Source organism: Papilio xuthus, unplaced genomic scaffold, assembly GCF_000836235.2.
Source record: "Papilio xuthus unplaced genomic scaffold, Pxut_1.1 DF826933.1, whole genome shotgun sequence".
In the NCBI taxonomy this organism is placed as follows: domain Eukaryota; kingdom Metazoa; phylum Arthropoda; class Insecta; order Lepidoptera; family Papilionidae; genus Papilio; species Papilio xuthus.
This window is the reverse complement of record NW_013531716.1, coordinates 6,746,469-6,772,770: the sequence shown is the minus strand read 5'-3', so window position 1 is coordinate 6,772,770 and position 26,302 is coordinate 6,746,469. Positions and strand designations below refer to the sequence as shown.

At 36.6% G+C, this 26,302-nt stretch overlaps 1 protein-coding gene across 1 annotated transcript in view; it reads right to left on the bottom strand.

Moving 5' to 3' along the window:
• Nucleotides 1-256: 256 nt before the first annotated feature.
• Nucleotides 257-26,302, bottom strand: part of bs (serum response factor blistered) — a 29,640-nt gene continuing 3,594 nt past the window's right edge. The window contains exon 2 of the mRNA XM_013317921.1: nucleotides 257-5,368. Within this exon, the coding sequence (XP_013173375.1) occupies nucleotides 4,928-5,368 (441 nt within the window). The 3' untranslated portion in view covers nucleotides 257-4,927. The remainder of the gene's footprint in view (nucleotides 5,369-26,302) is intronic.

Here is a 26,302-nt window from a genome sequence, read left to right as displayed (position 1 = left end):
CCCGGCCGGGACTAATTTTAACCATCTGCGTCTCCCAGTCTAGTTTTAGGAAGTGGGCCGCCTTGTGTTCGCCGAATCAATTTGTGGCACGCGTCGCCACTCGCGACTCGCGACCCGTCCAAACCGTCAATACAAAAATCAAATTGATGAATTCCAATAAATCATAGTAAACTTTGAAAGGTATTACTTTTTCTGCAATTGAATATGCGAATAGATATCAAATATTCGAAGTGAACCGAGCAAATAAAAAATAAAATATTAGGATTTTAACTTGGACTAGAAATCAACTGTAACTACGCGATGAAACCACTCGAATAGTCGTGGTATCGATAAAATGGTTTTAGAGGAGCATTCGATTGACTCACAGCATCCTATCGGTGAATGAGCTCAATTAATAGAAGTAATGATACGACTATCGCAATTATTTACTCGGCTTCGGAACGCAATTACTAGAGGCTCTTAATTGGGGCCCGGATTGATTCTTGCGCCGTGTGACGCAAGCGTCTGCCAATCGAGCAATCTATCGCAGATGTTGGCGAAGAAATATAATCGGCCCTTCCAATTATCGAAATGACACTTGCGACGACCACGTCCATATCCCCTGGACGCTCAGACACAGACTAAATCTATAATGGATGAGACGCGTCCCGAGTCAGTCCAGTAAACGAGATCGTACCAACAAGCGCGCATACATAACTAAACAGGCAGACGGCGGTCGGTTTGTTAATCTATGTGGATTACGTCGCGTGGTCAACTCGGAGCTGACTTTTAGACAACTCTTATGACGGGGTCTAAATAGAAGTTTCTGGAAAGTAAAGGATAGAGTGTGTCAGCTACAATGCGTTCTAACACTAGCACGTGTCGTGCATACAGATGAGGTCGGCCGCCAATCATTACGATCACCGTAAGAGATGTGAGTGGAATTGTGTTAACGCTAGATAATGTTGTAGGGATTTAGGATTACTTGGCGCCATTTCCACGATTCCTATCTACCTGATTACATAACCAAATATACTGTTTAGGTTAACAGCACTGAGTTAATTTACTTTGTGTGCATTTTATAATAACAATTCAACTAAAATAAGTTTACTAAACATGTAATAAGGCGTTGTGTTAGTTTATAAAGATAAATAAATTTGTAACAACACTTTATATTGAACGGCACGAATCAATCTCGGTGTGAGTGTAATTGTAGTTTAGTGAAGAGCACAGGTCGTGTATCAGCCGGGTCAGAACAGTAGCCAATTTGTAAGCGTAAACAATACGGCCTGCTAACGAAGGCAACAATATAGTGGCCTTTGGACCGCGAAATATCTCAAGCGGTGACAAGGCGGCCCGGGATATAACGAGAGGAGCCGCGGCCATTGTATTTATGCATCAAACGCAATTTATTTATTCGGCAAACATTACGGAGACACAAAATCCTGTCCATAAATACATGTGAGAGCACATATCAAGTATCGGAATGCAAACGGCGGGGTCTGAATTATGCAACAGCGCGGCCGCGTGCGGGGTGGACGCTACTCCTAAAATAATATTCTACGGACTGCGTTGTGCCTTCGAGAGACGTGCGGTTTACTCTAATTGTCTAATTTGGAGCGCGAAGTTTTGTACACTTCAATAAAATTGTTGGTACTACTAGTCGTAATTATTCTATTACAATTTACTGTTTTGGAGAATACCTGAAGTATGCACATGTTGTTTTTGGCTCATAGTTATATTCAGACATATTGCTAGACCATTAGTTCTACAGAACATCCACATTAGGCGGTGCACGGCGATCTCTATCGTGAATTAAGTCACGGTCAAGTTACGTAATGGTAAAATTATCGTGTATCGATTCGCGAAGATCCCAACCGATACCGAGGACCCATTACTTAAACGACAGCGCGAAACGAACTCACGAAGCGGTCGTTGCTCCTGCGGGAATTTCACTAAATTAAGACCGTCCTACCCTCAAGGGGATACCATCACAACCCGAGGCGATTTATTCTTTATCGGTTTTTAATAAGGAACGAATCGGAATCTACATGGTCGTCGTACGATCACCTCGGCGCGGGATGAATCTCTTCATTTGTTGTCCGGCGACATGCGATTATTGCTTTGGCGGATTAACGGTGGGCCATTCATCTCCCATGGGTGGTCGATCGGTGCGTTAATTACAGGGCCGCCGAGGCGTGCATTTTATAAGAATTTTGCAAACGTTAAGCGATTTCTTTTAAAAATCGAACCGGCGGTGCATTTACGAATAATGAATTAACGGTGCGAGAGGACGGCGTGAGGGGTGCGGCGAGCGGCGAACACTCCGGCCCATATAATTAGAGACGCGGCGTGGTGCGGCGCCGTGCTGTCGTTAAAACACACGCGCGTGCCAAATGAGTGTAACGTACAAATGGACACACATCTGAATTTCATAAGTTACGACAACGCTAGATATGTAACCCAAAATCTCAGCAGCGAAGCAAATGTTTCAATATCAATATTGAATGATACCTATTCAAATAATACAACTTAACATTCAGATTATAAGATTTCAAATTAGTTAAACAAAAAATCAAGAACAATAGGAGTGGCGAGATGTGTATGATGTTGTATTTAATCCTTGAACCACACGCGGTGATGATTACGACGCACCTATTAGTCAAATTAGCCTTATTGTTGGCTAACGGCCGGGTCTGATGGGGGCCGGCGGATCGGCTTACACGCGGACGATTATGTAAGGCGCATCGGCCGCACAATAACGATGACTCAACACAAATTGCACGCAGCGTTTATCAAAACAATAGTACTGATAAGTTAATAAAGGGAGGCGCGAGACTAACGAGCGATTACAGGCCGACGTATGGCATAGACGCGCGCCCGCGACGAATACGTTATGCGACGGTGAGTCACCGACAGCGACAGCGCCTCGGGACCGACCACAGTTGAAAAACACCAAGAATTTACAACTCGTGTCGATAACTTCTATAGTAGCGACTGAGGTTTTTTTACAAATAAAGAACAGAGAACGTGCTTTGAAATAGAAACGAGGTATCCGCGGTGGAATCCACAGAAGAAATGCGAGCGTCGAAAGCGAAAACGCGCTTTTGCGATATTACGAAACGCGCAGACGGCGAACTCGAGATTAGGAGATCCGTTCGCGGCGAGGGCACTGACCGAATTCCATATTTATATCGTTAATTCATGCACGAGAACATCTGCATCCTACGATAGGATTGCGTCAACGCGCCGCATCAGAGCCGATCGTATTCACGAAACAGCCGCGAGAGTAACGCGCGACGAATACTAAAAGAATCATATTTATGTGTATGACTGGGCTCCGTTGACGGGTGAAACGGTTCCCTGGGAAGCGGAGAAAAGCGCCGGCGCTCGATCCGGAGAAACTGGAGCGCGACCGGTATGTCACACGACCGGACGCTATAAAAATGTAAACAGAACCGTCGCCGTAGAATGCAGCGGGCGCCTGAGAGCAGCCGCGAGATGCCTTTATCACTCGTAATCATAATTATACTTTGAATATTTCAATCGGAATAGTGTTATCGGTGACAAGTGAACAATAACGGTGTCTATACTAACACTTTTAATCGAAAGATCTGAATCGATAGAAGGCAAACATCGATTCTGTCGATCGATTTCAACGTTAGTGCGTGTAGAGCTATGTCGGAGGTCGGGGGCGAGCGCAGTGGGCGCTCAATGGGATCCGATTAAATCGATATGCAAATGAAGAGCGAAGGATTAATCGATGTGCGTATTCGTTGCGATGGGAGTAACAGTGGCCACTGCGGTACAAATCAATGAATAAATAGCAGTTGATTAGCTTTGCTTTAATCGATCAATTAAGACTTTGGCTGGTCTTATTGATAAATGACATGCGGATGTTTGGCAATGATTGAATTTATCCGCAAAGCGATTGTAACAGAATGATATCCATGTATTCATTGATTATTTACCGTCTACACAACAGATATAATGAACATAAATGTAACGTTACTGTACTTTTTTTGTTTACCGTCTTAGAAAGGTAGCTGTCAAGTTTGACAAGGTGTAAGAATCTCAATGCAGGGCAGCGGCCACCGAAAGCAATTTTTCAATTAAGTCAGTTGATAATCCGGATCACAGCAGCCACGGGCGGCGGTCGACTGCGGTAATTGGAAACTGTCTCTAGTTCCAAGCACCTGCTACTTTGTTAGCGAGTTTTTCTCTCTTTGCATTATTAAAGGCGCCATGAACGGCCTATTGATAGGAGTTCAATTTCTTATTTATTTAAACGTACGATTATATATTTTTAAAATAAAATTTTATTATCCTAATCCATTTTGCTAATTTTAAACGTTCGACTAAAATTCATATTTACTTATTATAGTTGTCACGTTAACACTAAACTGAGATTCACGCTTGTCATAAAAGCCTAGTTTCAAATGACAAAAATATATAAAAAATAGCTGCCGTATATTTAGTTACTACTAATTATAGTAATTTCACAAAAATCACGGCATAAGTGGAAGCTTCCTGAAGCTTCCTTACATTAAAAAAATTAACAAAGTATTTCTATTACACTTGACCATCATTAATCGGAATGAATGGCAGATTCATTCATCATAAGAGCGGGACAAGACCGCTCCCACTTCCGAGTCATTCCAAACCCAGAGACCGGTTTGCCTTCATTATAAAATAAAATTTGAATAACTTTATTCTCCATTTTTAAATAACGATATCATCTATGAGATGCTGATACGTGAATTTCGCCAAACGAAGTGATTGTCTCAGTAAAAAAAACAGTTGTTAATGGATCCAAGTCAAACGCTCGACGAACCGACAAAGACATAAATTAAGTAATTACATTCTATCTGTCAGCTATTTACAAATATAGTTAACAAAATACTTTATTGTTTGCATTTGTTTATATTTTCTTAACTGTTATAGAGAACTACCGCTGCGGGTGATGAGACATGTGGGGATGAGATAGATGTGGGTGAGAATATGGCTGTCCGAGGGAGCCGAGCGGGAGGGGCGAGGGACATGGCGCGTGCTGGTGGTATTGCTGCAGCGGCGAAGGCGCAAGGCCAGGGTGCCCGTGGTGTTCTAGGGGGTACTGCGCGGAGCCGGCGTACGCCAGTTGCCTCACCTTCATGTCCTCGTCAACCACGTTGTAGGTGAGCTCCGTCTCCTCGAAGCCGGTGGCTGCCATGCGCTGTTCGCTAGTGGTGGGTGGGTCGGGAGAGTTGAGGCACGTTTGTATCAGCCGTTTGCCCGAGTCTGACGTGATCATTGGTTGCAGCTTGCGCGTTGCGAAAGTGTACACGTGCCCAGTCTCGGAAGCAACTAACAGCATCACCTGGGTGCCCGTCAGCGTGGACAGCTCGTATGCCTGTAAATAATAACACAATTGTTATTTATATTTCACAAGCTGTTGACCGAAACTTAAAATAAATAGCCTATAGCTTTCCAGTAGTGAAAGAATTTTTAAATCGGTTCAATAGTTTCGGAGCCTAATTAATGCAAACAAACAATCAAATCTTTCCTGTTTACAATATATGTGTAGATAATATTAGGTACAAAGATTCCCTGATACATAATGTACCTACTCTCATATCATCATAAATAAAACTATAACACGAAATAGCTTTTTGTGTGGTTTTTCAATGTAATAATATTCAGATTCGAACATGTACTGAGAGCTGTAAAATTATTAATGTCTGAAAGGCCATTATTATATTAATTCCATGTTACAATACACAATAATAAATCAATGATGTAATGTTGAATTCTAAGATTTAGCGGGCATTCATTTGACCTAAATAAACAAGTTTCCGTCGACAATTAGCATATAGCTCAGACTTGTCTACATTTTGAAGGAAGTTTTTTTTCTCACATTTAAGATCTAATCATATTTCGTCAAAGGTGTAACCATTTAATAAACGACAAAGATAACTCGACAGAGAACGAGTTCAAAGCTTTGAAGATACCGTATAGTATAAACAAGACATTTAAAAACAGGAGTGTGAAAAGAAAGCAATGCAGGAAATTACATTTGGGTCGAAAAGAGCCCTTGCAACCTTTCACCTCTCCCACGCCCCTTAATTCGTAAGCAAACTGAACTGTTTGGGAGCGACAGTCTCACGGGTAGAGTCCGTGTGTGCCCCGCGCATTATCACACCCACAAGCGCCACCTACACAATTTAAACCAATTTACATGTATTCGTTAAACATTGAAAAGTCAACTCAAACTTTATAAAAATACGAACGATCCGGCGACAAACTGTGCAACGGGCAATTGACGAATTTGCGGCTACCTCGATGTTTGACATACAAATTATGGTTAAATGAATGTAAACCTTACCACGTAGGCAATAAGTACGTAGGTGTGAAAGTCTTCGGAGCTTTAGACGTGATATTACGCGTATCCGTAAAATAAATTTGCTTAGTTACATAACTAGTAGCAAGTAAACTATGTTCACATATGAACTTCCTGGATTCTTATTTTAATATAATTTATATGATTTTACGATAAGTATAACAATAAGCAAACACGCTGGTTATTCATCTACCTATAACTATAATCAATTTACTAACTAAAGATTTCAAGTTTCCGCGAAGCCGTCCGTGCGGAAGTATAAAAAACTTAATTAGCCTATGCGTTCTTCCAGACTATGTTCAACATCTGTGCAATATCAGATCTATGCAGCTGTCCTGGGGACACCTAACAAGCAACCATCGATCCATCTAAACGTTTTCATTTATAATATTAGTAAGATGTGTAAAATAAATTAATTCAAATTAACCCTTTATGTGGCAAGATTTCTTTTTTGAAGAAAAGCAAAAAAAACAAAGTTAAAAATTATTTTATAGTGATCGTATATTTTTATAAAGTTGTATGTATGGTATACTATACAAAATGAACATAAGGGTTAAACAAATTTTATCATTACTTTAAGTCCTTTGAATTCTTAACCAAAAACCAAAACTAAAATAATAAGTAAATCTAGTAAAAAGAGATCTGAACAACAACAAACTCAATACTAAGTTCTTATCCAAGTTCCCTTCAATGGACTCTGACAAACTTGATACTAGATCGTAATATTTATCAATGAACGATCATTCCTTCAATTACAACGCCCCATTCACAAACTATAAAGGTCAAAGATTGTTCCGATAATAGCAATAATGATCCAAACCACAACCTTAATCTTATTAAGGGTAACACCGACTGTTCCAAATGTCGACCGATCAATCAATCATAGACAAACAAGAATTGCATAGAGATAAAAAAATAACCAATCGGATTTTATCATAGTCAATTATATTTAAGTTGGTTTTTCTATTACGCAGTTCCACGACTTATAAATATTAGAAACGTTCATTCATAGATTTAAAAAGTTCTTATTCATAAATATTCAATAGGTCAATACACAATAAATTGATACCTTTTATGTAAACTTGAATTATTTATTTGTGCATACAATCTTATATAGACATTACGCTAAAGGTATATGCCTAATTTGTTTTGAATTTAGCGTGTTTTAAATTAAACTTAGCAAGATTCTTATGTAGTAACAAGTTAGCGTTCATAAAGTTTATTAGTACTTAACCACCATTGAAAATATTTCAAAGGTGTAGTTGTGCCGAAAAACAAATAAATTGTTTATCTTATCTTACTATAATATTATAAAGACAATGTCTAGATAGATGGATGGATGTTTGTTTGGCATTGATTTAAAACATAGTCTGGAAGAACACATAGGCTAATATGTTATTTTTAATTGCTCGCAGACGGTGTCGGGAGCGACAGCTAGTAATTTCATATTTACTTTTAAGATAAGCATAATTAAACATCCTTGTTCGTTATTAATTTACAGTTCATAGGCTAAATGCTCGTTAAACTTGTTACTTGCTTGAGATCTTACAAAAGTAATAAATTAAAAGTGCAAAAACTCTTGTAAAACCATCAAGTGTTTGTCGTATGAAATTCTGTTTCTGTTAATTGATTTTCTGCTAATTGATTTGTAACTTAAGTACTTTTATCACAAGGTCGCATTTCACTTGCTACATCACACCCTCCTAGCCCGTTTCGTCGATCAATAAGATTGATGATAAGGTACTAATTAGCAACTGTGTTCCCCTCAACACCGACTCCAGTTCATCTGGGTCATTGCAAAATATTCTTTATTCATATCTGGCACAAGTTTCACAATGCTATTGCAATTAAGTTGGTGTCGAAACTGATGATTACAAATGCACCCTTAATGAGCTTTGTTGTTAATATGATTAACGACACTTGGGTGAAATTTCACACGGAATTCCAAGACCCATCGATGATATAATTTTCAAATTTAATTAAAATTTCGGCAAATGGTTCTGCTGCGTGACATAGTCTGTGGCATGGATATGGCATCTTATATTAAGTCATTATCAACGGCTGTAACGGTTGAATTAATATAGTTAAAGGTTATGAATGAGTAGCGTGAAGGTGTCGACACGTGTCAGAAATTACACACGTATCGATTGGGAGTAGAGTACACTTTGATGTGCCGTGGGGGCGTCGCTTACGTCATTTCGATTGGAAACGCTGATCGGAAATGTACATCAAGTTAAGAAGCCTCAAGAACGTGTTAATTTGTATCGAGTGTTGTATGAGTACAGAAGCAATTGAATATAGAACCGAAGCTTCTCAAACTTTTAACATCTAACTTTTAAAACGTTATATTACAATACGTGAAAATTCTTTTATATATTATATAATTTATAGCTACTATTGTTTGTTCTCTTTAGATTATTAAATTATTGCTCAACTTTTATACATATACATACGCAATGTAACTTATAGGAAGTCATTGGCTTTAATACAGGGAGACCTAGTAAAGGTTATAACGAACCAGATGTGTTAAATGTACAATAAAACTTTATTATTAAAAAAAATCAAGTTTACCAGAACCTCACCGCATTTCTATTGTAATGCAACAAACATTATAGTGTACGAAGCTTAAAAATAAAATTAATTATTATAATCCGACGATCTCACGGTGAAGGAAAACATCGCGATGCCTGCACATATCTAAGAAGAAATTCAAAGATATGTGTGAAGTCAACCTACAAGCAGTGAGCTAGCGTGGTTGAATATGGCCTTATCACCCCTAACTTAGAGTAGGCTCAGAGTCCCTCAGTGGGGACGTATAGTGAGCTGATGTTGATTATTATAATCCGTCAATGGAGTAATAAATTACTAAGTAAAAGCCGGTCAAACCAGTAGTTAAATATTATTGTGAACATTAATATAAGTAACTTAAAACTCAAACTAAAGAACGAAAAACGGTAGCTTTTATTGCGCGACTTAACAATCATTAAAACATGATATTTTTGTTTTATTGCAGCAATTATCTCGTATATTGTGATAGCATTTAAGTCAATAAAAGCCCGCTGGCGTCTGTCGTCATATCTTCAAGTCCATCCCCTCCCCTGCAACCCCAACACCCCCCCTGCACCAAAATCCATCCGGCGACATAAGAGTGTAATTATATAAATACTTGTCCACTTTCGGACATCAGATATTTTCGACGTCTCTTATTTATCTTAACGAGACCTTATTAAAAAAAAACTCCTGTGAAAAGTAATCAGCAAAAATTGTTATATTACTTTTAAACTTACCAAGTTAAAAGTCCAAATATAAGTAAAGTTAGCCATAAAACTATAGTTTAACCAATGAAATAGTTTTCTTAACAATAAAAAAATTGAAATTGAATTTTAACTTGGAGTTAAGTCGATTGGTGATAAATCAATTAGTAGAAAGTTTAAACAATATTAATTATATTTATTTTATCATCATAATCATTATCATCAGCCTATATTCGTCCACTGCTGGACATAGGCCACTCCGATGGCACGCCACTGAGCACGATCCTCGACCACTCTCATCCAGCTCTTGCCAGCTATTTTTTTATATTAGTAGCAAAATAAACTGTTTTACGTAATCTTATCGCTTTTAATCCAGTGACTTAAACTACTTTAATTAATATAATTACGCTAACAAGATTATAACTAGAACTAACACCTTATATTTCAAGGCTTATACGACCGTAATCCTACGTAGGAATTTGTCTTAGAAACTGACCTACGTTGTGACAAGTAAGCTTACTTGTCACTTGATATATATAACTTGTCATCAACTTAACATCACCTGTCACCAAATAAATACTGATATTACAAATGTAGGTTACAATTCGGCATTTAATAGTACTACTGTGGATTTAACCTACTAATTACATGGTATAGCTTAATAAAGCAACCTGTTTTTGTTTAAACGCAGAGTTCCACTGCTGTGACATTTCTAATAGTACATACCTTTGTCTCTGTTTTGTCTAAAATAATGAAAGAGATGGATGTCTCACATGTCTCTACTATGGAGCCGTACTGTGTAGTCGCAAACTATAAAAATCAATTTCATTTGCAACTAATCAATAATCGATAATTCTTGCAATCGATTCGCTGTCAGTTATCGATTTAAAAAAAGATTGCGAATAATGATCCAGTTAAATCGAGAGATTGTTGTATTGAGTGCAACTTGTAAATTTAAAATCTGGACGAGACGTGTTAAGATTGACAATCTGGATATGTCAATGATATTAATTTGCTTGTTGCTTAAAACAAATCCCATTTTATTCGAACAGCTGACCGAGAAACTAAGAGCCGAATAAAAAGAAAAAAAAAGTATTATCCTCGTAATATGTACAGATCAAACATAATAAAAAAAATCGGCAATAGTATACTTTATTCCTTGTAGCAGATTTTGTCAGCGATTCCGTCCCCACATAATTTAAACGTAATTAATAGCTTATGTGTTCTTCCAGACTATGTTCTACATCTATGTCAAATTTTACCGAGATCCGATTCCGTTCTAGAGATACGTGATGACAAACATCCATTCATTTTTAAAAGTTCTTTAGGCTGGATTTTTCCTGAATAATAACTAATATTTAAGGTGCAATTAAGTAAACTCATGTCTACGAAAACAGGCGATATTCTTTAATATATCTTTATTATTATGATTTAATAAGAAAAACATGAAAGAACTTGTTTAAATGTCCGTAAATTTGAGTACAAATAATCTGTTGCCAACAATAAAATATTGATCGTCGATTAAATTGAATATTACAAACGGTAGCGGTAAAACACGCTTTAGTAAACTCAGCCCAACAATGGATCAAACGTTGGCCGGTTTGACAAATGTTGGTCGAAGCCCGCGATGACTCACACAACCAGTTTCCCTTGGGCGCCTCGAAAATTAACGATATGAAATCGAACAAGACTACTACGTTCTTTAATTCTTTTTATTTTATTTTTTCGTATGTGAAAACTTTTCGAGCAATCTTTTAAAGATAACTGGCAATTAAACGTCGAATATTAAAAATAAATCATAAATTACAGATTTATTTATTTATTTCTTTTTCGTCCAATACGTTTTTTATTAGCATTAACACCTTTTATCGTCGACCTTGTTGTCAAGTGTAAACCACACTCGCAAAAGTTGAAATTATCAGGTATGGGTTCAAATTTCTCGACATCTTAGGCGACAGGATTCAGAGGGGTCAGATAAAATGCATTCGCTACGAAACGATTCGATAGCGAACTTCAAAATTGTATGGAACTGACGCGCGATCACTTGACTTATCCAAAGTTATTGTCAGTTCTATACATTTTTAAGATTTGTTATAGAATCGCTTCATAGGGAATGCACTTTGTCTAACCCACTAGAAACGGCCGATTTTCGTCTACTCTGCTTAGTTTTCGAGCAGGTATAAAAGGTCAATTAAGGTGCTAAAACACTAGTTAGTATATCTAAGTATTTTAGGTGTATAAATGTCATATATCTATATGATGTAAACATGTTCCATAATACTGGTATAGTAAACCCGACAGCACGGTAACTAATAGCTCAATAAAACTGATAAACATCGCTACGGACATAAAGCCTTCAGACCGACGCGAATACTTAATATATACTTATGTTACTAAAGCTAACGTATAACTAAGAAAAATTAAACAAAATATTTTGCAATGTGTTACATTCAAATGCTAATTAATATTAAATAGTTTTTTTTTTCAAACCTGTGTGAAATTAATCCGATTTCCAGAACAAAAAAGCTAATATTACCACTGACAGATTACTCAAAACTGATAAATTTCAAGCGAAATCATCAGATCGCCGACGTCGAAATAATCACTCATAAAGAAAAGGAGCAAGTCGAAAAAGAAATTCGAAGCGAGCACTGACGATGAAAAATGCCACTCAAGCTGTTCACACGTGAACGACCGCTTATGATTCGCAAAAAATAAACATTTGATGGCGAATTGTTGTATAATAATTTGTCCCCGAGATGCGGCCGAGAGGCGCTCGCGCCGGGAAAAAACATAACCGTCCCAGTAAAATAAGTTGTGGTGCGTAAGTCACAAATAAACAGCAAACATTTGGGCCAACGCACTAAGTGATGTGACATTTCTCCTTTGAGTGCGAGTTGCCAAATTAACAATAAAAAACTGAGCTAATTGCGGTCACAATGGGACACAAAGCGGCCGCGCTTCCCACGGTGCATCCGTGGCGCATGCGCACCGCGCATATCACGCGTGCCCCCCCTTTATTGCCAAAAATTAATGTCCGGCAAACAGTCCTTAATTGCAAGCCGGTCTGGTTAAAATCAGCCCGACGCAGTGGACGGCGACGGACCTCGGCAGACATTCGTTTCGCGGAAACGCGAAATCAAAAAACGCCCAAATTCGCAATCAACGGCCAATAATAACGCGATATTACGAATTTGCGCAGATTCTCTCCGACATTTCTGCGTCTCGGAGCCGCAATCGGTGTTTATTACTTTTTAATTTAATTGGTTGACGTTTTCGCCGCTACCGTATTAAATTCCCCTTTCGTACTTTATCTTCAAAATAAGACATAAAGAACAAGTAATCAAATAATAATCATTGTAATTTATGTGTAACCTGAATACAACTTATAATTTCTTAAAATAAGTCATCCAAAAATTACAGGAATTTATTCTAGCATGCCGATGCAAAACATAACACAATTTCTCTCAAATAAGTAAACTACCGATGTGAAATTTTGACAATCCAAACTGGATTATTAAAGATTACTTAATTAAAGAAGACATTATAACAATGTAAGAAACACCACTAAAACACGTCAGTTCAAATGGACAGCACAAACACAAATCCAACAGAGAAAGTATTTATAAATCAACTTGACCTAGAATAACGCATGTGCAATAAAAACCAGATAATATCAGTTTCAAATTGCTAGAGCAAACCAACAGATGACGAAATTGATAAAATGTTAAACTGGGGAAACATAAAATTCGGTAATAGTTCAAGAGCCAGTGTGTTTTCCTTCACCGTAAGAACGTCGGATAAATGTATACATATGTAAATCGGAAATCGAAAACACATTGGTACATGGACCCAGGACCTGCAGATTGCAAGTCAAGTGCTTGACCACTGAGCTACTGACGCTTCAATTTGTTAATCATTAACATTTAATAAAAAAAAATATGTCTCATCTGGTTATTACATGGATAAAGGTCGATCTCTTACGGTCTCTTGTACTACAAACTTCACTTAACGTTAGGATTCGACTGTAAGTATTCATAGACTATGAAATGGATTATAATATGTGCTAAATGCAGGTACCACGGCAATGGAATTGTACGGTAGAACCAGCAGACTGGGAACAATTATTGACCACACATTAGTAACAAGTTGATAACAGTAATTATAATCGAGGAGCTGTGAAAGGTAAACTGAAGCTAATATCAAGGACCAAGTTGTGGTAATCGCTCTTTGCAATTTATAAACTTCAGTGAATATGCTAAACAGACTTTGATAGATTGACGCGTTTTCTTTCCGGATACTAGAAAATTTTTAATATATTTATATTACAATACGGCAAAGATAAAAATGTCTTAAATCTAATATTCAAAGAAAGGACTTTATTGTTCGTATTAGAAATATTGACGCTCTAACTGCGAGTTTCTAAAACCAAAATCCCCGCTAAAACGTATCGTTACCTGTGTCTTCTAAAAGGCAATGACAGGAATGACGATATATTATATACAAAGATTGTTCTCAGAAACTTACAGTAAAAAGATTTAACTTCACAACACATTACTACAAAAAGAACGAAAAAAAAGCAAATTTAGATGATAAAACTGATTTAAAATAACTTAATAAATAAGATTAATGCAGTAACAAAAAATGTCTTGCACTTTCACTAGCTCACTACGATGTCAAGTCTCAACAACCATTTCTATGATAATGAGGCATGCAAAAGCCCACAATATTGGAGTTCACTTTAATGATGCATCCTACGAAGAACCCATTGTAATAATATTGTGATTTAAATGAAAATAATGACAATACATCGAGTAATTGCCACATTAAAATTTCAAAAATATACTTCTTACGTTTTTCAATGAATTAATAGTATACTGACTATCGACCACGACTCCATCCGCGCGGAATAAAAAAAATAATAAGTAACCTATGTGTTCTTTTAGACTATGTTCTATATCTATAACAAATTTAAACAAGATCCATACTGCCGGTCTCCAAACATCCATCCATCAAAACATTCGCAGTTATAATATTAGTAAGTTTACTAAGATTAACAAGCAAAATTGGCAACAGCCCCGTCTATACAATTTAACATTTTTTTTTATAACAGAAGGAGGCAAACGAGCAGCGGAAACACCGAGGTGTTCAACGACGCCCATGGACATCAGCAGTACCAGGGGAGCCGCAGATGCGTTGCCGGCAAATTTGAGGGTTTTCTAATGATACTCAAAGTCGTTAAGTGGCCACTTAGGGATAATATCACTATATGACAAATCTAAAAAAGGCGACTGTTTATTCATGATGAACAAGCTAAGAACAATAACGATACTATAAAACGTATTTTTTTCCTCCACATATATGTGTTAGAATAAACACTTTTTACACATCTAACCATAACAGTTTTTAAATAAATAAATCAACTTTAATTAATGTAATTTATTTTATTCTGAGTTAAATGTTTCTATACACATATGTAAATGTACACAGAATATCCATTTACAGACATAATGATAGACAGTTGATGACATTGTAAAGGTTTCCTGATCTTATGGCATTGTGCTGAGATAGAAAAATGTTAGAAAATATGCAAAGATATAAACAATATGGTAAAACGACTACAACTTCTGATGCACGGAATTCGGCCATTAATTATCTTACTTATATTATAAATGCAAACGTTTAGATGGACGTATGTTTGTAGATATCTCCAGAACGGTTGCATCAGTCGGTCCAGACTTCGCTGAAATTTGGCATAGAGATACTCTGGAAGAACACATAGGTTACTAATTAAGTTTTTTATTTTAATTCCGCGCTGACGGAGCCGTCGGCGAGAGCTAGACCAATATAAAGGTTCTATTAGTAAAAAACTACAAAGACATAGTTTCTATATAAAAATAACATCTATCAATATGCCTTACAATATATCAAATCATTACGAAAGTTAGTTTTACTCTTGCCTCAGACTGGGAGAGTTTATATCAACCAGAGAAGAAAAGATCAAGTACCAATGACGTATGCGTGCTAAATCGTAATCCCTGACCGACCCATCAGGGTTACAAACAGGATTGGTTATTCACTTACAAAGTAACCTAATCGATAAATAATATCCGAGCACGTGTAGTTTTACAAACATCCGACCAGGATCCGAGGAAACCCCAAAAACAGGTTATGAAACATCAGGTTGCCATATTTGTTGGCTCTCGACTCGACACTGGATTAATCGTAAAAGGTCTAAACGGGCCGTCTCCGGCGCGCCACGTGGCCACGTGCCTTTATTTGTTGCCGTCGACATTTTACGTCAGTGCCCGTAAGGCGAGGATGTTCTTATGCCATTTGCATAAAGGTCGACCAGTCCACTTCGCTGCGGACGGGATTTTGCAAAAAAAATACAATTCTCTCACAGTCGACTTTTACTCAATGCCGTGCAAATGGGTAGGGCATTGCGCTGACCCCTTAACGCATCTGGTTTGGTTTCGATGTGTCAACCGTTCATTTCATCAAGACCAGTAAGTTTTGAAACAAATTTAAGTTAATTTAAAACGTACTCGAGAATTACTTAGATATGTATGAAAGTTTTTTTTTTATTTCATCACTTAAATGCTGTCCAATTTTCCACTATTTCATTCAAAAATAATTAAGTTTGTATTTTTTTCTTTTAAATATTTACTCCAGTTAATTAAGCCGTCGAACATTTACAGTAAAGCAGGCCATTAAAAGCAAAGATTTTTCATCGTTTTAATTTCGAGAGCAAACCGCGCGCGATAACGTTCACCGCTCCAGATACGTCAAAATATATAACAAGTTAAAAAAAATTAACGATTAAATTATCAAAAATCTGAGATATATCTACACAAGGGTTGCCAATCCCTCGCCGAGACGGTAATGATGGAAAAGGGAAAGCGCATGTATACAGTACATTATCTTGGCCGCAACGATCAGAGGGAGTCCGGTACTTAATCGCGATTTAAACAACACAAAAACGACAACCAAAAAAGCAAATTGACTTAACGCGTTATAAACAAACTAATATAAATATTGCGTCGATGCCATAAGGTCTAAAATAACACGCCGGCAAAAATGAAGGCTATCAAATTCACGCCGTGTTTGTTTTGAGAGTTCGTAAGATGCGTTCGAAAACTTGATTACTGAAAAAGGGGGTAATGATTACGAACGAATGGTTCCTTGAATAGCGGTACAATATGTTAATTCTGCGGGTAGCGTGTGGTTTCTGAACGCACGTGAATCGCGTTATTACAAACAATGACGCAGTAAAGCATCTGTATTCGGAACATCGCTTGCATAAGCGGACACTACGTCAACATTGCAATAAATTGAATTAAAAATTAAAATCGTATTACCTTATAGAGTTTGTAACAATGGCATTTTGTATTGACAAAAAAATAAATTAAAAGAAATACAAACTGTACGTCATGTTAATGAATATCTAAAATATGCAATAACTGTTTCTCAATTCAAATTTATTTGCAAATGTTTTTTTGAAAACCGAATTATTTTAATGGCACTTCACTATAAAAATCATTCAAGCAGTTTAAGCTACTAGCGATGGACTGGCAGGAGGAGGCGCAGGAAAGGCGACTTTGGCTCTCTGCGCCAGCAAAGTAAGTAAGCTTAGGCTACAAGAAGTCACAACGGTATTGACAAACGCTCATAAATACAGACGAAAGATAGCTCTCTTGACATTCGGGTAATGATAACTTTCTCTACCACATCAGGATTCTACAACCTAGACTTACAGACATGAGGCACTTAATATGCCTTAAACAATCCTTAATGGACCAACAAAGGAAGCAATCAAAGGCCACGAAGAAGACAGATTAATTAAACAATAGAGATAACGCGACAACATACAGATTATTTTTGATCAGACAATAGCCTCTACTTGAATAGACGCACCATGTAAGCTTACGGACATGCAAATTTTATATGGACAGATATTATAATCTGCAATGGGTGTATAAAATTATCCTGTTATAGGTACATTGCTTGTTTCATTCATAAATTAAGTACATGTATTTATGAATGGCCAGCATTGGCCTTAATTTATAGTATAGTTTGACGGATTTCCATTAAGTTTACCTGCTACCTTATTACCATTTCTCGAATGTTGCCACGCGCCATATAATTTGGTGGGCGTTGAATTGCCGTTTGATTTATGAAGTTCACGGTTATACTTAACCTTCAAATCTTGAACTAACGATCGCCTAACAATCCAATTAAGCTAAAAGAAATAAAAAAACAAGTCTGACAATTATCACATTTTTATCTAAAATTATAACGTATTTTGTAAAAGAAGTTGGATTTTAGGTTAAGTACAATAAGAACATTCCACAATTTGTTTTAATGTGTTTAACTGTCCAACAAAAAAAATAATTTAGTTAATTGAACAAGACAAAGAAAAAAGAAAAAATCAACATTTTGATGCGATCATAAATACAAACTTAACGGCGTCTCGTGGTTGAATAAATTTTCGCGCTAAATAAACAAGCTTTATCTTGGATCTGCACAATGCGCAGGTTGGGAACAGAGGGCAGCGGGAGCCGACTGAAGCGCCGCCGGTGATACCATCACGCCGATACGAATCGAGGAAGACCACTTGTCAATACATTTCACATGCGATTCGTAGCCACGCCACGTCACGACGCGACACGCCTGCCTAGAACCTGTTCCGTGAATTGTGTAGCCCAGAGGACATTTTTATATCAATGTCCGACAACGTGTAGCCGAGGAATCGAGGAGCGATTACATGTTAATGTTTCCGACCGATGCAGAAGCTATTGCAAAACTGAAACGCCGCGATAGAATTCCAAGCGTTGACATACGATTGAATGCACCCTGAATCGAAAGACATCCCGTGTTAAATGCTAATACCGGTCTCGGAGCTATGCAAATTAACAACAACGCCACTAAATAGCATTAAGACGGGAAATATTCTCGCTAAACTTATTTAGTGGACGATTCAGACGTCGGAACGAAGGAACACAGGTGGTCCAATAAAAGGTTCGGAAGCCAAGCGCCTCTTAGAGATGCCGCCTTCGCCCTAAAAGGATAATAATGCGTCGTTTCCGAGCCCCCGAGCGGCACCAGAGCTCCGGGACTCCGGCCAAATGTAAATTGTTACGGCACGTGACAAATCGCTTAATTAAAATCCTGACTCAGGAATTACAAATGATTCATTATCTATTTTGAAAATGTCTACTGAACGTATTAATGATGTGGTTTTTATGATTGTACATTTATTAGGTGGTGAATGAAATTCCTTGTCATTGGAAACTAAATATTCTGTCGGTTCGTTTTTAAATTTAGGTACTAGGTATTTATGCCAAGAAAGCTTCAACTAACATCAAATTGTCTTTGCTTCTTGCATTCCATGTAGTAATAGAAGCTACCTAAAATAACTCAACAAACTAATTATAAAAGGCCTTATTCTAAATCTAAATCATTATTTCCAAATGCCCACGTGTAATTTAACGAAGGCATTTAATTTCAAGGTTATCATGGGACCTGTGAGATACAGTTTTTTTCGCAATGTTATGCGTCGGTAGGCGTCTCGTGGGCGCGCACGTGACAAAGTTGTGACTTGCGCTAAGTTAGCAGGCAGGCTAACACAACTGCACGCGTGGGCGGCGGCCACGAGACTGACGTTGATGGGCGCGTCCAACACGGCGCCTCGTAAAAGTCAATTTAGTCTATGGTATTTTGACAAGTTGACCAAAACAAGTGGGCGCCAAAGAGATTTAACTTTATTACTCCAAAATTGTCAACCTTGAATTATCGATCAAGGTTTCGCACAAAAACGCCGGCGTTCCGAAAAGCATCTGTAAAACGCCAAAACTGCATCAGAAATCCAGTTTCCCATCAAAACAGGGATTCCTTCGAGGTCACAAAAACATCCCGCGCATTCGGACTGCATGACGAGGTTGGCGAAATGCAAGCTTTCCCACCGAAATGTGAGCGTTTCGACGATTTTTTTAATTGACCAAAAAACGGAGCGCGCCGCGGTGCTCCCGAGACACGATTTAATAAAAACTTACTCGTTAATGTATAATGTATGTGAGCGGCGACGCCGATACATTATGGATGGAGTCCCGCTGGCTCGTCGCGTTCGGATATTTGGATGAAACGCCGGTATCGACGATCGCTATGGTGACCGCGGCCGCGCTCGCTTCATTTTTTCCTGACGTCTTCAACAGATAACATCTGATGTCGTATAATGGCCACGCGTGACCGTATTTCCTCGATTAACATTTACATATGTAAATATTTTCAGTCGAAAACTGTGTAATCGAGTTTAATTGCCGAGATAAAGTATGACGATTTATTTTATCGGCGTTTGGGGTCATAAAACGATTAAGGTAACTTACACCTCATCGTGAATTCCCTTGATTTGTTTTCATAATCTCTTTTAATACATACACAGAAGAACATAGGAGGTTTTCCTTTTCCTGACTTAATATTAATTGTAATCCTTCTTAATTATATTATATTATAAACGTTGTGTGTACCATTTTATTGGTAGTCGGCGGGTGTAGTTGCATTAATTACAAGCGGATAATAACTAGATCAATCTGCAAGTGTAATACGGCAAAGGCAAAGGCGACGCGAGGCAAAACTTTATCTTTTATCTACAGCTTACTTTATTGCCGGAGATACGGCGGCAAAGTCGATTAATTCATTTGCAATTATTAAGGTATCGGAATCATGTCTCAGTTACTTAAAGACACTGAATATTTTGTTGATAACACGCGATTATTATGTTCAACTCTTTGTTAAGCGGTAATTAATTAAAACAAAGTAGTAAATAATGAACAAAAACTTAATTGAATTCCTAGAACAATTATTTCCTATCAAATAACCGCGATACTCCGAAGCAACGACAGCGGGAACCCTCAAAGCGTTATGTTTGCCTGGTACAAATGTCAAAATGTCGACTACTACCGAAAAAACAATCGTTGAACGAGCAAGAACGCTTTAATCGTGCATGTTTACGAGCGTTTTCTCGAAAACCAGTTCAGTGAACATTCTAGTCGTGATCTTCGGATCCTTTGGATCTGCCGACGTCTAACAAACTAGTGTCAGACGATGAATCCGCCGATTAGTATCGACGTAGACAGTCCGTCCGTCATAGACCTCTCTACCTATCCCTTCCCAATCAGTGCCTCAAATGACATCTGCTTACATCGCAGAAATGCATTTAATGTTGCAGTTATATTTATTGCATTACTTTTTGAAAAAATCAAAATAACGACCAATGAGATTTAAAGAAATCTTTGGTTTCAATACATTTTTTTAAGGGTGGTAAGCTTCGCGCGCCCTATTCAGTATTGGCACCGAAGTACTAGGCGCGCATAACAGAGAGGCGTTTACGTGATTGGGAGGCGGGTCGCCACGCTAGACGCTTCCCACCCACCGACCGTCCAATCAGTCTTGAGCTCCTCTGCCACCCGCAGTGCACGGCTTCTAATATTCAAATGGCACTTAACACTGCGGGGTTAGATCACTTTACATTGGTCGAAGTTACGAGTTACGAAGTTACTATCACCTTGTTGTGAACTCCTAGTAATCGAGAAACATCGGAGTTAGTGTTAACGAACACCACAAATTAGTTAAGCATCATAATTTGCAATTTGCCGACAATATTTGCAGGAAAACTTCAAGAAATAGTCCTGAATTCGAAATTTGAAATTCATAATTTTTTCCGTGCATATTTTTAATCGATTAAACTAGATTTTTTTTAATTTTTACTTAAAATTTACAATGTTCGTACGCTTTTCTTTTATCTTTCGTTCTACCATTATATTTGTAGTTCGTATATTCCCCGCTAGATGTCGTAGATATCAAAGAGTTACCAAAGGAACATCCTAGTCCCGATGATTCCCTAGTACTTTGGTGGCCATATTAGGCACTTTCCCTCATCGAACGAGTAAAAACGGCCAAAAAAGTCGTCAATTATCCCAAAATATGGTAAATGCTAATTATATTAATAATATAATATTTAATGCTACCAGAAAAATATTTAATTCAATATACTAAAGATAAAATGCAAAAATCTTTTAAAGTTATCGAAATTGACAAACAAAAACAAAAAAAATAATAAGAAACGTTCAGAGAATCGGTCATAATATTTAATTGTTATTTCTGCACAGGGGCATTAAGTGTAAATTTTATTATTAAAAGGATCCATAGCGGAACTTTTGAAAGCTGTTATCAAAATTTTTGAGAGCTTTCATTTTTATTTGTTAACCAAAATATCTTTAATTTCATACCACTATCTTATTATTAAGTTTAAGTAAGTCATTTGACCCTTTTTGAATACCGAAAAATAATAAAAATGTATCGTTAAATTGTTTATTGTATGATCAACACAACATTGCTTACTACAAATTATAAAATTATCAAATATTCCAATCCAATTACGACGGCGTCTTTTAACACGGATATGCGAAGTGCCTTTTAAACGCGAAATATCTTTAGACGCATATTTGTTCAGATAACACGAAACTAATCTGTCCAAATAAAACACAATCGATTTTAACGTTGAAAACAGAATTTCCCATCTGTGGATAAAAAAATATATTAATTTTTACATTTGCGTAAGAATCACGAAATTCATTTCGTCGTTTCGAGTAATTTTGCTCATCGAGTCTCGATATTACCTTTAACGAGATGATCGATTAAACAGAATTCAAAATATAATACTCAAAAATGAAGAATTAAATATTATAAAGAAATCTTCTATATATTAATTTCAAACATAGATTAATTTCGTTGTTTCTACGTTAAAATAGGAGTCAGTACTTGAAATGTAGGTCACAGATGCGTTTTCGTTCCGTAATTAGTCTACGAGTAACATATTATTGCTTTATATCTGTAAAACGACGCAAACGACTCCCTTAACCTGAATTCTTCACAGATTAAAACATAACATAACATATAATAAAACGTTGTCAAGAAACGACATAATTGCTGAATAGTCATAATTATTACACGTATTAAATTATAATTTTTACAATGTCTTAATATCAATTTATTTTATATCAAGATTTTATAATTAAAAAAATAATAGCAACTAATATATTAATTACCCAATAATGTAAAACAAAAAACTGAACAATAAACTCGTCAAATTATATTTTAATAATTTAAATAATAATTCGTCCGTATTCACATTTACAACAAAGATATAAAAAAGAATTCTTCACAATTACATATAGCAAAACTTTTCCCGCGCAAATACATAGCCGAGTATTCAACATTCGACAATAGACGAACGACGACAAAATTGAATTCGGAACTATCCATAGGTCGTGTGGGAAAATAATCTTCATCGCAATCTAAATCCAAGCTTGGTCCTAATTAATTTAGTAATAGCTCGTGACGACTTATTCCCGGCCGGGCCGGTAACGAAATCACGACTCCGCCAAACGATAATCGTTATTTTAAATTTATTAAAATGTCCTCCCGGGCTCTATATCGCGACTTATCGGACTGTATAATTTATTCGGCCCGACTTCGGCCCTGGCGATGGCGGCTCCAAATGAAACCTACCACAATGAGGTGCTCATTTTGCATTCGATTGTTTCAAAACTATTTATTGTATTAATTATTGTGTTCGCATTTTAGAATCCTTTACGAGTTTTATTTATTAACTAAGATTTTTCTTTTAAAATAGTTTTAATAGCCTTCTTTCCCTTTAGTTATTATCTTGGTTGCCTATACCCTTAAATAAATAACGATGAAATCTAATACACAATTGCGTTCCAAATTGAAAATACATGTATAATCACTTAAAATTTTTACTTTAAATATGGTTAGATTTTTGGGATTCCGTAACCTGAAAAGAAAAATACGGAACCCTTGTAAGATCACTTTATTGTCCGTCCATCAGCCAACAACCCTTTTCTCAGAAATGTGTAGAGGTATCAAGCTTGAATTTATTTGAAGTTTGCTTATTTTTTTTATAACAGAAGGGGGCAAACGAGCAGCGGGAACACCGAGGTGTTCAACGACGCCCATGGACATCAGCAATACCAGAGGAACCGCAGATGCGTTTTAATAAAATAAAAAAAAAATATTAAAATCCATTAAATCTGTTTTTGACGCCTGGAATTCCTTGATATAAATTTAAAATATATGGGTATGTTTAAATGTAATGTTGGTGAAATGGTCGTTAACAAGAGATATGTCGTGACCCCTGCACCGGCCGCGGCCCACCTGGCATCCAACTGTATTTATATCGCAGTCTGACCAATTTCTTGCCGACACAAGCCTTTATTGTAACTATTCTAACGGCGTACGTTAATATATTTTAGTTTTATAATATGATTATAAATATAAGTTAAATACTGTCCGTTTTCAAAATTCTCACAAAGTAAAAATGCTCTTTAAAGAAAATTTTTAAAATATTTTATTAGCGTACAATTTTAAAATGTAATATGATACGTCTGCAGACCGAACGATTTAGCCTGTATTTAGTTAACCTGAACGTAGAAATTTCTAGAAAAAAGAAAAAGAAACACCTAGATAAGTCTATGTATCTACAAATTTTAAAATGTTACGTATAATTTTAACAAAATCGAGCCGTGCGTTGTGCCTTGTCTGTAATCGCACGACAATGTCGGCATACGAGACTCCGACATTTCGCCGACGACTATACCGACATGTTTCGCCGACAAGCTTCGCCGTTGTGAAGCGGTCGTGTCGCACCAACGGCCCCTGGGGCGGCGTAATTAAACTCCGCAATATTGGACATGACCGAATTTATGGGCAATATTTACATGAACTACATTTTATTACAATGAACTCTCTCATAGTACGATCTATGTAATTGAAATTATTCCTCAATAATTAAAAAAACGGAAGGAATTCCTTAGTGTGTATTAATAGAAGACATCTTTATTACAATAAATATAGTAAGGAGCATCTTCGGTAGCCAATTAAGGACTATGAGTGCGAAAATAGGCAATACAGACGCATTCTTCCGCAACTATCTTTTACAAATCGATAGTGCTTTTGTTATACATCCATTTTAGATTCAAATATTAATAACTGAAGATTAGAAAATACAGTAGCATAACAACGAAAGTCAAACAAACAAAGCAACCAAAATCGTCCGCGTAACGTATAAAGGATCACCGCTTTACAAGGGCCCGGGTACGATTCCCGCTGCGAGACAGGGCACATCGCGTGCCGTAGCCCACTGCCCTTGTCTACATGACACCCGTTACCCGGCTTTTATCCGGACTAAATCTTTACTTATATTAATATTTTAATCTTACTAATATTATATTAGCGTTTACGTTTAGATTAGTTGATTAAAGATAGATGTAGAATATAATCTGAAAGAACGCATAGGCTACTAATAAAGTTTTTTTTAATTCTCCGAGTGTGGAGACGCGGCTGTCAACTAGTATATAATAAAACTCATATAAAACATACAAAATTAAAAACCAGGGGAACTATTGTCAAGCACATAAAAATATCGTATTCTTAACGATATTTTTGAATTAAGAATAAATTTGAATGATAGCGCCATCTAGCAGACACTTTTATAACAGGATTGGCCTACCAAATCCGGTATTATAGATACGTAAGATAAAAGCCACATTGATAACTGGGAACTAAGCCCATTCATAACAAGTATCGAATATCTACAAAGACTAAATTAGTTTAATCCTTCGAAAGTTAGATTTTTTTTGACGTAAATGCATCAAAGATAACATATTTTGATGCCTAATTCATCATCTAGGATGGATCAATCGTCCATCAACGTTATAAACAAAAAAGCACGGATCTGCCTTTACGAAAGACAAAATATAACCCATTTCTTGCAGTCCTGGTACATTCTCACTTCTACATTCATACATTTCCACACCCACAAGTCAATTATGTTTAATTATGATATAAAAATGCCGACAAACATATTATCAATTCATAAATAAACAACGTATTTATCTTACTAATATTATAAATGCAAATATTTGTATGGATGTTTATTACAAGACTAACTGTCGCCCGCGTGATATATTAAAAAAAAACTTAATTAGTGTAGCCCACCCGTCCATCTAAACATTCGCATTTATAATATTTAGTATTATAAGTTAAATAAAAACAGCTCTTCAAGGCATAAATTCTACAAAAACAATGAATAAATAGTATCCTATGTCCGTCTCCTGGCTCTAAGCTACCTCCTCACCAATTTTTCAGCCATATCGGTAAAGCCGTTCTTAAATTATAAATAGTTTAACTAAAAGGATTTTCTTTAATATATATAGATTACCACAACGAATGAATGGATCTCGGTGAAATTAGGCATAGATGTAGAACATAGTCTGGAAGAACACACGCTTCTAACTACGTTTTTTTTAAGTCCACGTGAACGGAGTCACGGACCACAGCTTTATAAATATTAATTTTAATCAATAGCAATTTAATAACATCTCATATGAATATTTACAAAACAAATGCCGTTTGACAATTTTATTAACCTAAAAAAACAATTGACAGATTTCTTATATCGCACGCCAATGTTTAAATATGTTTTGACATACGCACTATCGATTAAGAAATTCATTTATAATTTTGTTTATTATTACAATAATCTATTTCAGGGGTAACCAACCGTTCGATCTCACATAAAAAATAACAGAGGATGCTTAAAAGCGCACATAAA